Source organism: Balaenoptera acutorostrata, chromosome 3 (genome assembly GCF_949987535.1).
Source record: "Balaenoptera acutorostrata chromosome 3, mBalAcu1.1, whole genome shotgun sequence".
Lineage (NCBI taxonomy): Eukaryota > Metazoa > Chordata > Mammalia > Artiodactyla > Balaenopteridae > Balaenoptera > Balaenoptera acutorostrata.
This window is the reverse complement of record NC_080066.1, coordinates 102060344-102074608: the sequence shown is the minus strand read 5'-3', so window position 1 is coordinate 102074608 and position 14265 is coordinate 102060344. Positions and strand designations below refer to the sequence as shown.

Genomic DNA, 14265 nt, shown 5'->3' with positions numbered 1-14265 from the left:
ACAAAGAAATACCGCACCCACCTCCCACCGAAAACCACCACCGCCGCCGCTGCCGGCCAGGCTCGGGGCAGCGTTTTTACCTGCAAGGAGGCAGAGGAGGTGCAGGACACTCTGTAAACAAGGGGACAGGCAGAGCCACACGCACCATGTACCCCTGTCCCTGGATGCTGTTAAGTAGAAGAACTCGGTGACAACCCTCAAAGTGACCAGCTTTCCTGCCACCTCCCCTCCACCCCTAACCACCCTGCACTCAACACATTCTGGATAAAATGTCTATTTCTTCCCGCCTCCTCCTGCCTGAACCTGAGGCCCCATGATCCGCAAGATCCTTCCTCAAGGAAGCCCGGCTCAAGTTCAACTGACCTGCGGCGTGTTTTTTTTTGGGGGGGGGGGTGCTTAGGGCAACGCCTTACCTCCCCTCATAGCTCCTGTCGTGGTGACTGCGAGAGCCACATTCTGGACTCTCAGCTCCTATCCCAGCGTGTGGAAAGTGTGCATTTCTATTTTTATGTTCCTTTCCCTCACCTAGACTTCAAGCTCCTCAGACAAGGGCTGCTAGAGTCACAGTAAGAGAACACGGCCCGTTCGCTCCCCTGCAGCTCCGCGGATACCCGTCTGTATCACACCCATTTAACTGACCCACTCCACTGGAGCGAGGGGGTGTATGAAAACACAGTTTATCATTCCTGATCTTGCGTTGTGTTTTCTCATTCTTCCCCCTCTGGAGCACCGATGGAAAACGCATCCGGGGATGGGGTGAGGCGAAAGGCAGTCCAGTCCTGCTCCGTCCCCGATCCTCAGGAAAACTACTCAATTCCTCAGGTCGGAGTTTAACTTTTACTAACAGGTTAAGAGAAGATAATGACTGACTCTTATTTCACAAAGATCCTATGTAAAAAAATTAGATGTGTGTTGGTTGGTTTGAAAATGTATCAAGGTTACAGCTCGTGGCATGTGGTAGGCACTCAGTAATTACTTATGGAGTCAATAAAAATGGAAATGTGTTAGATGATATTTTGATAGGATGCATGGCTCAGGGGAAGCGTACTGAGCACGCCCTGCCAGTCACGCCAGCACGTGGACAGTCTGCTCTCAAGCGACTGAGAACACGCTTTCCAACGCATCTGCACACCATTCTCACACCAGCATCTCCTAACATGCACATGAGCATGCTTCGCTCTTGGCTCGGCAGCTGACTAAACAGTCAGTCTTCTTGACTTTTAAGATGTTTCTATAACCCATGTCATGGCCAAACACAAGACGTATAGCCATAAGGATAAGAAATAGAACAGAGCACGGTTGGGTATGGAAAAATTGCTATTTCCTGGTTTTCAGGAAGCATCTCTCTTCACTATAGTCACATGTTCCTAACTCCTAAGGTCAACACTAGCTAGAGCACTTCATAAGACTGGGGGTGGGGGGATGGGTACTGGTTCCTCCAAAGTCTAACATGCAACTATGGTGGGCAGTTTCCCCAGTCCAAGCCTAGGAGGACACAGGGAACAGGGAACATAGGATATGACCATAGACATGACCATCTTCCAGCCCTGAAGCCATTTATACCTAGAAATATATATGGTAGAATGAAACAGGTAATGACCATGACAATGCTTCCCATATGAGTAACATCTCATATTGTCCCAAACGCTTTTATATGTATGATTTAACTTGACTGCTATATCAACCCTGGGAGATGGCCTGGGTAGCTTACCTCCATCTTCAGACTGGGAAACTAAACTTCATAGAGTTTAAGGGACTTGCTTAGTGCCACAATGGTGGGTCTGAGCCAGGACTCAAACCCCTGGGCTTCGAGCCTCGGTGCTTTTCCTGCTACGCCACATGATCATCACCTCCCCCACCATCCACACCACGTGCCCCTTCTGCCACTCCAGTCCCATGACACACCACGGGTAAAAGTCACACTTAGTTTTAATCGTGGTGCCAAGCTGTGGTCTGCTAAACCCTCCCAGCCGGCTTCCACAGCTTTCTTTACGAACCGTGGTGCCCAAGGTATTTGCACCAATTTGTTGCAAGAGGGCAGTTTGTCGGAAAATTTGCTTTCTGAAGCTTCACGTCCCTGAAACACCATCTGCCCCAATCCGCCTGTGGTTTACCACGACTCCCAGCATCATTACAGCTTCTCAGCTAAATATCACAGGATTAGCCAAGTCTACGGGGATGGAAGACAGCTGGTTGGAGAAATTCAGTCAAACCTAACACAGCTGGCTTGCCAACTAGATCGAAAAGCTCAAGCTGTGCGATTGTGGGCAACTTGACACTTTTTTTGTCACTGTTAGAAAGGTTATATCAAACGAGACAGGGTTTGGGAAAGTAGTTTTGCAAACCATAAAGTATTATATAAGATTTTGTTACCACTATTCCATTTCCCATATGTGTGTGATCTGCTTTGTCCATTATCTGTGGAAATCATGTCCTGTGGTGACTCAGAACGCCGCTGTTGCCGTGCCCTGTCTCCAGATGGCAAGTCTCAGGTGACGAGGTCCCAGCTTGAACCTGCTCTGGGCTTCAGATAGGACAGCTGTGTCTGGGAGGACACCAGCCAGAAGCTATTTGCACGAGGAACTGAGATGCCTCCTGGGGAAAAGCTCAAACGAAAGGAAGGAGTCTGGCCAGCAGACCCTGAGGCAGGGATAAGTCCTGCCTTTGTGGTTAGTGGGCGGGGTGGGGGAGGGATTGTTAACCCCTACGGCACCCGATGCCTAGTTAGGTTTCTCTCCCTGTGCACCCTCTCCTGTGATCTATGGAGAGCAAGGTGGGGGGCTGGCTGTTGCTGGGGACAGTGAGAAATAAAATGGAAAGCTGTCTTCCTAAAACTCTCCAGGGTTTAGGGGCACAAGGTACACTGACGGGTCTCCCCCTGCCCTCGCCACCCAACACTTTACGACAGGCTCCCTGAGGTTGTAACAGCTCAGTGGCGGGAGTCTGGAGGATGAGGTGGTGCACAGCTGAAGGGGACAAGGAGAGGAAGAAGGGAAACATGGGTAAGTGCTCCATGGTAGGGGCCAATGCACTGTGGTCAGAATCACACGTGGGTTTAGGGCACTTTGCAGGAGCTGAGGTCCTACGTGAGCAGATGGGAGAAGAGCCAGAGAATTTTGAATTATTAGGGTTAAAATGCTCGAAATAGGGACTTCCTGGCGGTCCCGTGCGTCCACTGCAGAGGGCAGGGGTTCAATCTCTGGCTGGGGAACTAAGATCCCACAAGCCGCGTGGTGCAGCCAAAGAAATAAAAAATAAAAATAAAATAAAATGCTCGAAATATAGTTACAGGCTGGATGATCTTGACTGATCTAACACTGGTTTCACCTGCTGGCATCTCAGAGGTCAATGTTGTTTCCAAAGACCAAATACAGTGAGAGGTTCTTTCAAAAGATATTTTGTGGGCATCTATTATGCGCCTGGCCCTGTCTAGGCCCTGCAGATACAAAAAGCAGGGCAGACATTGTGTCTGCTCCTGCAGATCTTACAGTCTGGTGAGGAAGGCAAGCAGCACCTCATCATAAATGCCAATTCACAGGCGTTCTATATAGAGCAGCAAATTCAAAGAAAGATCAATAATGAGCCCAGGAACAAGGATCATGCTTAAAGATAAACCTATTTCCCCAGTTTGGTCCAAGATCAAGCCTGTCCTCAACCACACCATTAATCAACTAGCGTAAGCAGCAGCATGCTCTGTTGGACAGAACAGAACAAAAGAAGGGTACACCAGGGTCCAGCTCAGGCTCTGAAACACATTCAAATACTAGCTGCATCCCTGGACAAGTCACTTCTCTGACCTTCTGCTTCCACATCTGTAAAATGTGGCAAAGAGTACCTGCCCTCCTTGCCTGAATCAAGGAAGCAATTGTGAGGGGCAAGCATGAACTTCACGGCATCCCGACATACTCCTGCCTCTTCCCTTTTTTCCCAGCTGAGGAAAGACCTATATCCAGGCCTCCATCTGAGCTCCCGGTTTCATCTCCTCCCACCTCCTCAGGAATGTTCACCCCTCAGTCATCTGCTCTTCATCCCACATCTTTAACTCTCTATGGGGTCTTGCCAATTAGCACTTCAACAAGTTCAAATCTCTAAAACGACCACCTACACAAAAACCTTCCTCATCTCTACATCACCAGCCCCCCATCCTTCCACAACTGTTACTCAGACTTCTCCCCACTACCCGACATTCTGGAACAGATGTTTACATCGTGTCTTCTCTCCTGTTTCCTGCACTGTGGTTTCTGGCCCCACTACTCCGCAGAACCCGTTCTGCCCAGAGACCCCCGGGAACTTCAGTGTTGCTACACTCAGTGTACACTTTACACCCAATGGTCCTTATTTCACACAACCTTTCTGCTGATTTTGACAAAGGTGACCACTGCCCCTTCCTGAAACACTCTTTCCTTGTTTACACTGCACCTTTCTGGTCCTCCTTAATGCCCAATCTTTCTTGGTTTCCTTCTACCTGGCCCTGCAGACTGAGTCGTCCGGGCCTTTTCTCAGGTGTCTGCTCTTCTTACTTGATACTCACCCAGGTAATCTCATCCATTTCTATGGCATCAGCTGCCACTAATATGGGGATGACTCCCAAACCCCTTCCTTTAACCCAGACAGCTCTCCTGTGTCAGATACATCTGAGTGCCTTCTGGACACCTGCACCTGGATGTCCCAGGGCACCTTAAACACAACGAAGTCATCATTTTCATCTCCTTATCCTCCCCCGCCACCAGAAAAAAACCCGACCTCCCCCTATTCCTTTTCAATTTCTTATCACTATCTGTCCAATTGCCTAAGACAAAAAACTGGAAATCATCCAGGGAAATTTTAAGGATTTGAGTTCAGTGTGGTCTCAACGGAACCCCAAAGGACATGGGCCAAACTGGAGGCCCTGGTCCACTCAAAGACAACCCTTCAAGCCCATTGCTCTCATTGGCTCTCCCAGGATGAGGATAACCTAGAAAGAGATTTTAGTCAGGATACCTGGGTCAAGAGTCAGCCCCACCCCTTCCTCCAAATGCAGAGAAAAGCTAGACTGAAACTTTGAGAGGCCCAGGTCGGTTGTTCAATGTTAACACTCCTCCCTCCAACCTTCAAATGGGAAGCAACTATTGCCACCCCGTGGCCAAGTGGAGGCACTGCGGCTCCTTTACGCGGCCAAAGGTTGGCCAAGTAGAGACTCCTTAGGATCTGCCCCTTCAAATAGACCTTATCTTACAAAGACTCTCCCCCTGATATTTATTAAGAAAATAATCTTGGTTCTCTTTATTTTAAAATAAGAAAGATGAAGCCCAAAATTTAGTGTTATAAAAAGGAATTTTGGTATTTTTAGGTTTGGCAATACTGGTTTAAATTTAATCGGGATCCATCAAGTGCCAGTATTTATACATTTCCCAGTGGCTTGGTATCTGAGGTTATCACGTGGTCTAGAATGGTGGGGAAAATGAACCAGTGGTATTGAGGAGACCCTCTTTTACCTGAGGCTGCTATTCTGAAGACTGAAGCACGTTTTCTGGTTGGATTCATCAAAAGCTAACATTAGTGTCAGCTGGCAGAGCCACTTCTGATTCCCACGCATCTCTATCCCATAGCTAATGGCTCTCTGAATAAATCCCTTGGACAGCTGGTGGCTTTATTTGTTTCTGGGGGTAATATAACAGCAGTAGCCATTTAGCTATGTCATAGGGACCAATGAGCCACTTTGAGCTTGGAGGGAGGTGGGCACTGCTGAGATACAAGGTGCACTGAAACGCAGCTGAACTGTACTGCTAACTGTGTGAGTCATCCAAAATAATATCAGGGAAAGCCATTAAACACTGGACGCGTGTTCCTGATATCCACAAAGTGAGAGGAGGCAGGTCTACATTCAGTTACTAATGGAACCCACTTGTGAGAGCGGGCTGAAGCCCCACTGTATGAGAAAACCAGGTTTCAGAACAGTCGCTGAGATCACACACAGCTAGTAAATAGTATGGTTAAGACTCAACCCGTGACCACCTAGAGGGGTGGGATAGGGAGGGTGGGAGGGAGGCTCAAGAGGGAGGGGATATGGGGATATATGTATATGTATAGCTGATTCACTTTGTGATACAGCAGAAACTAACACACCATTGTAAAGCAATTATACTCCAATAAAGATGTATTTTTAAAAAAAAAAAAGACTCAACCCGGCTTTTCCTTACCATCAAAGTGTGTTTTCTTCTCTATAAAACAAGTTGGTGCCTGTTTGTCTTTACTTTGTATTTTTGTTTTGCTTTGGGTTAAGAATTTACACATTTGATGGCCATCCTTTAATAATACAGTCTCTCTTTTTCCCCAGACAGAAGATGAGCACAAACCACAACTCTCCATTAATTACTTAATGGTTAGCAATTCTCATGCTAGAAGATGTTTCTCATACAAATTTTTAAACTCCATGTTATTTTCTCTACACTATATGCAAGGCTTTGTAAAATCAGTTAATTTGGAGGCAAAGTATGATTAATCCTCACAATGTTTATAACATCATAAAAAATCTTTACAATTGTAATTAAAGGAATACATTTATTCATGAAGTTTCGAAAAAAGAAAAAAAAGAATTTACACATTTGAAAGATGCTCCTTACCAAGTCATGTTTAAGGTACCCATGGAGAAGTGAAAAATAACCTCCAACCTCAGGATGTTTTGGGCAAATGCTTCCTCCCCAGGGACCACTTAGAGCAGGTCAACCAGGAGGCTGGCTTAAGAACCGGTGACTTAACAACCAGGAGGCTGGGTACCAGGTTTCAGGAATCCTCTATCTATTGCCTCAAGTCTAGTTGGCCCCCTGCTGGTTTCATTCCATAACTGCAAAAAGCCTTTCCCATTTCTCAATAGGTGCCTGTACAGAAGGTTCAAACCTTGCACCCTGGTGATCAGTCATAGTCAAAGTAAATAGACCTTTTGCCAAGCACATTATCACTGAGTTCCTGGCAAAAACTTCTAGGTAGATTTTTTAAAACACAGAACAGAAATGGAATATTTTCCTTGAACTGAAAGGAATAAAGTCTCAAAAGATCCAGAAGTCAAATAGAATTTATATACTTATTGCTGCCAGATATACTTATTTTTAAAATATTTACTCAAATATATATTCATTCTTCAAATATTTACCAAGTGCCTACTATGTGTCTGGGTATAAAGCAGTAAATAAAATAGATATTGCCTCATGGAACTGCCGTTCCAGTGGGGAGACAGACAATAAATAAGCAAGGAAACAAACATTCATTATAAATTTTTAAAATGCTATAGAGTTTTAAAAAAACAAAAGGGCACTGTGGCAGAGAAGGGGGGGCTACTCAGAGAAGCCGGGTAGGCCTCTCTGAGAGGATGACTTTGAAGCTGAGCCCTGCAGAGGAGGACAGGTGTACGCAGACTGGAAAGAACAGGTGAGCGCCTGGAGGAGGGAAGACACTGGTGTGGGTGTGGGGCTGCAGGGAGGTTGGGAGGGATGAAGGCAGAGTGCAGGTGAAACGGGCAAGGAAGTTGTTGGCCTTCACAAGCACAGCCTAAAAGGCATCTCAAGATTAACACATGCAGGGCTTCCCTGGTGGTGCAGTGGTTAAGAATCCGCCTGCTAATGCAGGGGGCACAGGTTCGAGCCCTGGTCCAGGAAGATCCCACATGCTGCAGAGCAACTAAGCCCGTGTGCCGCAACTACTGAGCCTGTTCTCTAGAGCCAGCGAGCCACAACTACTGAGCCCGCGTGCCACAACTACTGAGCCCACACACCACAACTACTGAAGCCCACGTGCCTAGAGCCCGTGCTCTGCAACAAGAGAAGCCACCGCAATGAGAAGCCTGCACACTGCAACGAAGAGTAGCCCCCGCTTGCCGCAACTAGAGAAAGCCCGTGCACAGCAACGAAGACCCAACACAGCCAAAAATAAGAAACAAAAAAAACAAAGAAAGTTCCTTTCCAGGATATCATGCCAATATTCTGGCATCACCCCTGGTTCCTCACTGTTTTTCAGTTCCTACCTCCAACCCACCAGCAAATCCTATTGGCTCCAACTTCAAATACACCCATCCTCCGACCATGCCTCGCCACTTCTCTAGCTGCCATGCTAGTACACCCCTCACCTGGATTATTACCTTAGTCTCCTAACTCATCTCCCCCATTTCAGTCCTCCCTCCCTACAGAGTATTTTCAAGACAGCAGTTGGAGTGGTCCTTTTCAAAGGAAGGCGGATCACATCACTGTCCAAAGTCTCCAATGGCCTCAGATACACGCTCAAAGAAAAAGCCAAAGTCGCTGTAGGACTGTAAGACCCTATGACACGATCTGTCCCCACACACCACCTCCCACCTCCCCTTCCTGCCCTTACCCCAGTCTCATGTCTTCCTGCGCTCCTGAGTCCTGGGCTACAGCCACACTAGCCTCCTTGCTCTAACCTTATGGCTTTCGCATTTGCAGCCCTCTCCATCTGGAAGGTCACGGATCACACAGCTGACTCTCTCAACTCTTATTTTTGCCTGTCTTCCCAGTGAGGAGTCCCCTGCCCCTATTTTGTTTCCTCCATCCCCCTCTTCTGCTTTATATTTTTATAGCACTTATGACCATTTGACTTATTACACATTTTACTTATTTCTTTATGTAATGACTCTATCTCCCCTGTCCTGCCAATCTTTCAGGTTCATGTTCATTTCTTCAGTACCTAAAACAGTGCCTGGCATTCAAAAAATGCTTGTTGACTTGACAAATGAGTGATGAGAACAGTGGACTACAATGGACTAGGAGAGAACAGGAGGTGAGGAAGTACATTAGCATGTGTGGAAAGGCTGCTGTGGAAGAAAATTGGTAGAGTAACTTGAAGGGATATGGGATCAAAGGAGGAAATATATTTTTAGTGGGATATATGACCCCAGTGACCTAATAGTAATTTACACTAATACCACATCCTATTTTAAAAGGAGAGTTTATAATGTTATGTTTGAGAGCTTATATACATCTTCAATAGTGAGATTAATCTAAGGATTATACAATTAATTAATCAGGGTAGACACAATAAGAGGAAATTGTCTTCCATGTGCCACTTATTAGACAATGAACAGCCCTGCATGCAAAGAATTGAAGAGTCCAGTAATTGTCACCTAAAATGACAATGATGATTCCTTTAGAAATGATTTCATGGTAGAATAGTTGGAGTATGCTAAAACTTTATTTTTGTTTCTCTGAACTGGAATATTACCTGCTTGCAGGTGAATAAATTTAAATCCTACCCCCAAGCTAAATGGAAGCTTCAAGAAGTAATTCACTCAAGGTCACATTACTGATAAATGATGGAGCTGCCGGTTAAATCCAGATATCTTTGGGAACAGTTTATGTTAAATGTGCATTAAAATTCACACCAGAATATATGTATGTGTATGTGTGTATATATATATATATATATATATATATCGTATTGTTTCTATAAAAATTGGAAAGAAAAACTTTCTAACTTGGTCCTTCATAACAAAATACTAAAATAAATGTTGAAGGGGTATGGAAGATACCCCATGTATCTGTCAGACACCTGGGAATTAGCATGAATGAATGTCAGCAGAGACAATGCAAATAAACGGATGAGTTGAAACAATCCTACACTCACATGAGAAGATATTAGACCACCCAATAAATTAAATGCCAAAGTCCAGGACAGGGAAAAATCCCAGGCTTCTTATTTCGTTTCCCTCTTAGCTTGCACCCAAGCTGTCACAGGCAGAATCTAAGATGACCCCCAAGATTCCCACCTACCGGTGTACATGCCCTGCATAATCCTCTGCCTTTGAGTGTGGGTAGGACCTGTGGGTTATCACTCCCTTGATAAATGACAAAAGTAATGAGATAGTCCCTCCTATAATTATATTGTATTATGATTAGCAGACTAAAGGGATATTCTCCTTCCGGATTTGAGGAAGTAAGCTGCCATGTTGTGAGAGGGCCAGTGGCTTACAACCAACCTGAGAGTGGCCTCTGAGAGCTGAAAGGGACCCTGCTGACAGCCAGCAAGAGAAAGGGGACCTTGATCCCACAACAGCAAAAAACTGAATTCTGCCAACAACCTAGATGAGTCTGGAAGAGGACCCCAAGCTCCAGCCAAGACTGCATCTCCTGTCAGCACTGTGATTTCAGCCTGATGAGACTGAGCAGAGGCCCCAGCTAACCCATGCCTGACTCCTGACCAAAGGACACTGTGAGCTGATCAATGGGTATTGTGTTAAGCTGCTAAATGTGTGGTCATGGGAAACCAAAACACAAGCCGATATTCATCCCTTCCACAGACACTGTTAGAGGAGACCCAGCATGGCTATGACGTCACATTACCCCAAGGGTAATAATGAAAGCAGAGTTTTAAATTCTGAATTGTTCTAATCCGTGCTCTTTCACACCTCCAATGCCTTTTCACTTGACATTCCCTGATGAATTCCTATTCAAACTTCAAGACCCAGGTCAAATGTTGCTTCTTCAAAACAGCATTTCCTTACAGACACCCCCATCCACTCCCAAGCAGAATAAATTACTCTGTTCTTTACTTCCATGGCAGCAGCTTGCCTGTCCATCTATCAAAACACTGGCCATGATGCACTGTAATAACCTCTCCCGGCTCCTACCCCCCAGACTGAGAATCTTTTAGGGCAGAGCTGCCTCAGTCTCCTGCACGGTGGCCGGCACAGAGCGGGTACTGAATAGCTGGCTACTGAGTGAAGGAAAGGAGGCTGTGGATACACATAGGCTGTTGATGTTCAGGGAGTTGCTGTTTCTTTTCCACACAGATGATCAGGCCTCCAGTATTAATGGAAACCTGGAAAGCCGTCTCCATGACAACAGCTAGGTGACTAATCAAGCACTTTTACTGGTTAAAAGGGTAGATATTTACTATCTTGAAAGAGCTGGTCTGAAATGGGTAGGTGTACTTGAAGCCAGAGTTGGCAGCAGATGCTGGAAAGGATTTAGATTCACCTCAGAAGGGGTGGCGTGAAGCTCTGTCTGATTTGTTCTGCCTCAAGCCCTGTGCTAGATTTGCATGCTTCTGATTCAAATCATCTGTGTTAATCCATTCCTGAAATCAAATGTCAGCCTAAATAGACAACAACTCCACAGAGTTAGTTTTACTCAATGGTTTAAAACTATGGGTAACAAGACAGAAATGAGACTCATATATCAACAATATCCATGGCATTCCTAGGACCCCCAAAGCAGATAGCTGTTTTAGGAAATTATAGACTCAGGCAAAATTATACAAAATCAATGCACAGGAAATAGTATTTGCTGGGTGTGTGTTTTGACAAAACTCAGAGAAAGAATTCATGTTTTTCCTTAGGACCCACTCCCGTGGGCAAACACTTGAAGTGCTCTTTTGTGTTCAGACTAAATTAACCATGCTACTGCTTTAGGGCTCCACCTCGGTGGAGAAAGACAGCATTCAGAATTAGAGGGATACAAAGCAAGGCATGGAAATAAGGCACCTCCTCTTAAGAGCTGCTCATCACCACCTCATAAGAGCGAGATTCCAATTCTCTCTATAAGAAAATCACTAAACAAAAGAAGTATCACTTTCTAATAAAAGGATTACAATCATATTGCCAGAAACTTAGAAGAATTCAGGTGGGAAATGGTCTTACCACCCTAAAACAGTTAAATTAACATCTGTTATATTAAAAACAATTTTTTTTAAAGTTATTGACATAAACTCTTAATATCAGTACCTCTTTTGGCTCCCTTGGGTTTATCTGACATCATCCCTAAGAATCAAATCAGATCCTTTAGGTCCTATATTTTGAAGATCTTTTACAAATACTGGCTGGCAGTGGCTCAGAGACAGCCAGCTGGGGACACAATTTCCCAAAGATCAGTTTGGGAGAAGACACGGGGTCTGGGTTCTAATCTTTTTTTAGGGATAACGCTAGATGCTCCTTCATTCACTTACTAAATATTAATGTACCAGATTTTGTGCTAGATGCTAGGGCTACAGCTGTGAATTAGATAAGGTCCCTGCTCTCACAGGATTTGTATTCTCATGTGTATGTATGTATCTATATACTGTGGTAGTATAAGAAGAAAGGGAAAACAGAAGGAGGAAGTAGAGTTTCTTCAATATGCATTAATTATTTTACTGCTAATGGAAACTGCAAACTGGCAGAACACAGTCAATACCTTCGATGCTCTGTGGGCCCACAAGGTTCATGGCCTGGTGAGCTGGATACTCTACCCGTGGCCTGGCAATGCCCAGCTGCTCCATCACACCATGCAGCAGCCTCTGGATATCTGTTTCTGAGACCCGGTCAGGGGTTCTCGGGCTATAAGCAGCTGTTGGAGTCCATCCAAATGTCAGCCAAAACACTAGGCCAGACAGCATGGTAGAAACCATCCTGGCAACCATTTTTAACCTGCAGGAAAAAGACCAAACATATATCGATTGGCCACAACTGGCAATTGTGATGATGCAATCATGTAATCACTCCAGGGAGTGATTCAAGGACCGCCCAGGAAGGGACTGCAATGAAAAATTCTTAAGGATTTGCTTAGGCCTTATGTGTCCACCTTAGCCAGGACATCAGCTGTGAGAAGGTATTAAAGAAACAGAAATAGTCTGTCTGAGATAGCAGCCAATTCCCTCTGTCCTCACATTCTTGGGAAGACTAGACTATAATGGCACTTCTGACTCATTTTTTATTGTCCTTACAGCTCCCTGGAAGCTCTGCATTATGTACACCTAACCCACCACTCTCTCCCTCCCTTAAACAAACAAAAACAAACAACAACAAAAATTTGCCTCAATTTTGAGAAAGGGAGAGGGAGAGTGACATCTTGACTTTTCTAGTGCTGGTGAAGAAAAGGCTCAGGGGAAGGAGTTGGAAGACACAAATGGTAAAGAAGCACAGAAAGCTTAGGAGTGGTACAAGGGAACATCAATACACACAACTCAGGCCTGCCCTCTAATCTGGGAAGGAAGATGAAGGATGCTTGCTGCACCACATGCTAGCAGGGCGAACTTGGGCAAATGCCTCAACTTCCTTCTTTGCAAAAAGGGATGAGAAAAGCATCCGTCTTATAGGGTTACTGTGAGGTAAGTTTGAGGGCACACGTAAGAGGACTGAAAACAATGCCAGACACAGAGCCCCCCAGATTGTTATTATTATGTTGGCAATATTGCCTTACTGTTCCGGAGGTTCGAATTTGGGGAATCGAAGGGTGATGAGAGAGAAAACAGAACAGGTGAAGGAGACTGAAGAAAGCTAGTCTGGGGAGTCAACCTGTCCTGAATGTTGGCTTCCACGCAACCAGAAGCCTGCAGAACAAGAGAACAAATATTCACGCAAATTCCCTCTGCAGCTGCTGAACCTTAGGGCGGAGACTGCAGGCAGTGGCCATGCAAACCCTCTTTTGACCATCCTTCTATGCGAGCGCGCGGGGTGGGGGTGGGGGGGCGGAGTAGGTGGTGGCGGCATGCATTTCTTCCCTGAAACTGAAATATTCATAATCCCCAATATCTACTTCTGTAAAGGAAAGGCTTTTCAAAAAGCCACTCAGATGTAAAACCCTGTACTACAAAGAGCTGAGACAGCAAAGCCTGCAAAATCTGACGAACAAGGCCAGAGGCAGACACCAGCCTCTCCGGCCATCTCCATCTTTCCCTCCTCCGCTCTGAATGCGGGATGTCTTTGTTTCATTTACACCCCCAGCCAACAGCGTTCTGATTTTTTCTCCTTCCTCGGTACTCTTTCCCTCTCATTTAGAGCCGAACCTCCGATTCCCGCACCCATCCTTTGTCTGCCCCCAGCCTCCAGCTCAAGGATTTCAGCACGACGCCCTCCCCCACTCCCGATCGTGAAGAGCCTGTTGGTCTGGGTGGGCGTCAGGAGGTCGAGCCGGCCTCAGCGCAGCACTCACCGAGCGGCAGCCGGAGGAGCCTGCTGCGGTCTGGGCCTCGGTGGGGGTCGGGCGCGAAGCGGGGAGATCTGGGTCGCTGGTGCGTCACCTCCCTCCTCATCTTAGCCCCGCCCCGTCCCTCCTCCAGCAGGTGGAGGTCGCCTGGCCAGGACTCCCCAGAGCTCAACTCAGATGCTGGGGCCTTCCGCCCACGCATTCCACATACACATCTCCCAGAGACCCTCTTCCTCTATCGACCCCTGTGTAAGTAATTAAGCTTTTCTCAAGCAGTTATCCAAACAATGTGCCAGATCGCCTCGCCATTTCTGTCTTTCGTTCTCAATAGCACACCTTCAACTTTGCCACCTTCCAGCTTTTTAAAAGTCTTTTAGCT

At 46.0% G+C, this 14265-nt stretch overlaps 1 protein-coding gene across 2 annotated transcripts in view; it reads right to left on the bottom strand.

The window, feature by feature from the left end:
• The window catches only part of SCG5 (secretogranin V), a 55016-nt gene extending 41005 nt beyond the window's left edge, over positions 1 to 14011 (bottom strand). For both annotated transcript variants that reach the window (XM_007180448.2, XM_007180447.3), the window contains exons 1-2: positions 13893 to 14011; positions 12156 to 12388 (exon numbers count right to left, since the gene is read on the bottom strand). In XM_007180448.2, the coding sequence (XP_007180510.1) occupies positions 12156 to 12381 (226 nt within the window). In that variant the 5' untranslated portion in view covers positions 12382 to 12388; positions 13893 to 14011. The remainder of the gene's footprint in view (positions 1 to 12155; positions 12389 to 13892) is intronic.
• Between the last annotated feature and the right edge of the window lie 254 nt (positions 14012 to 14265).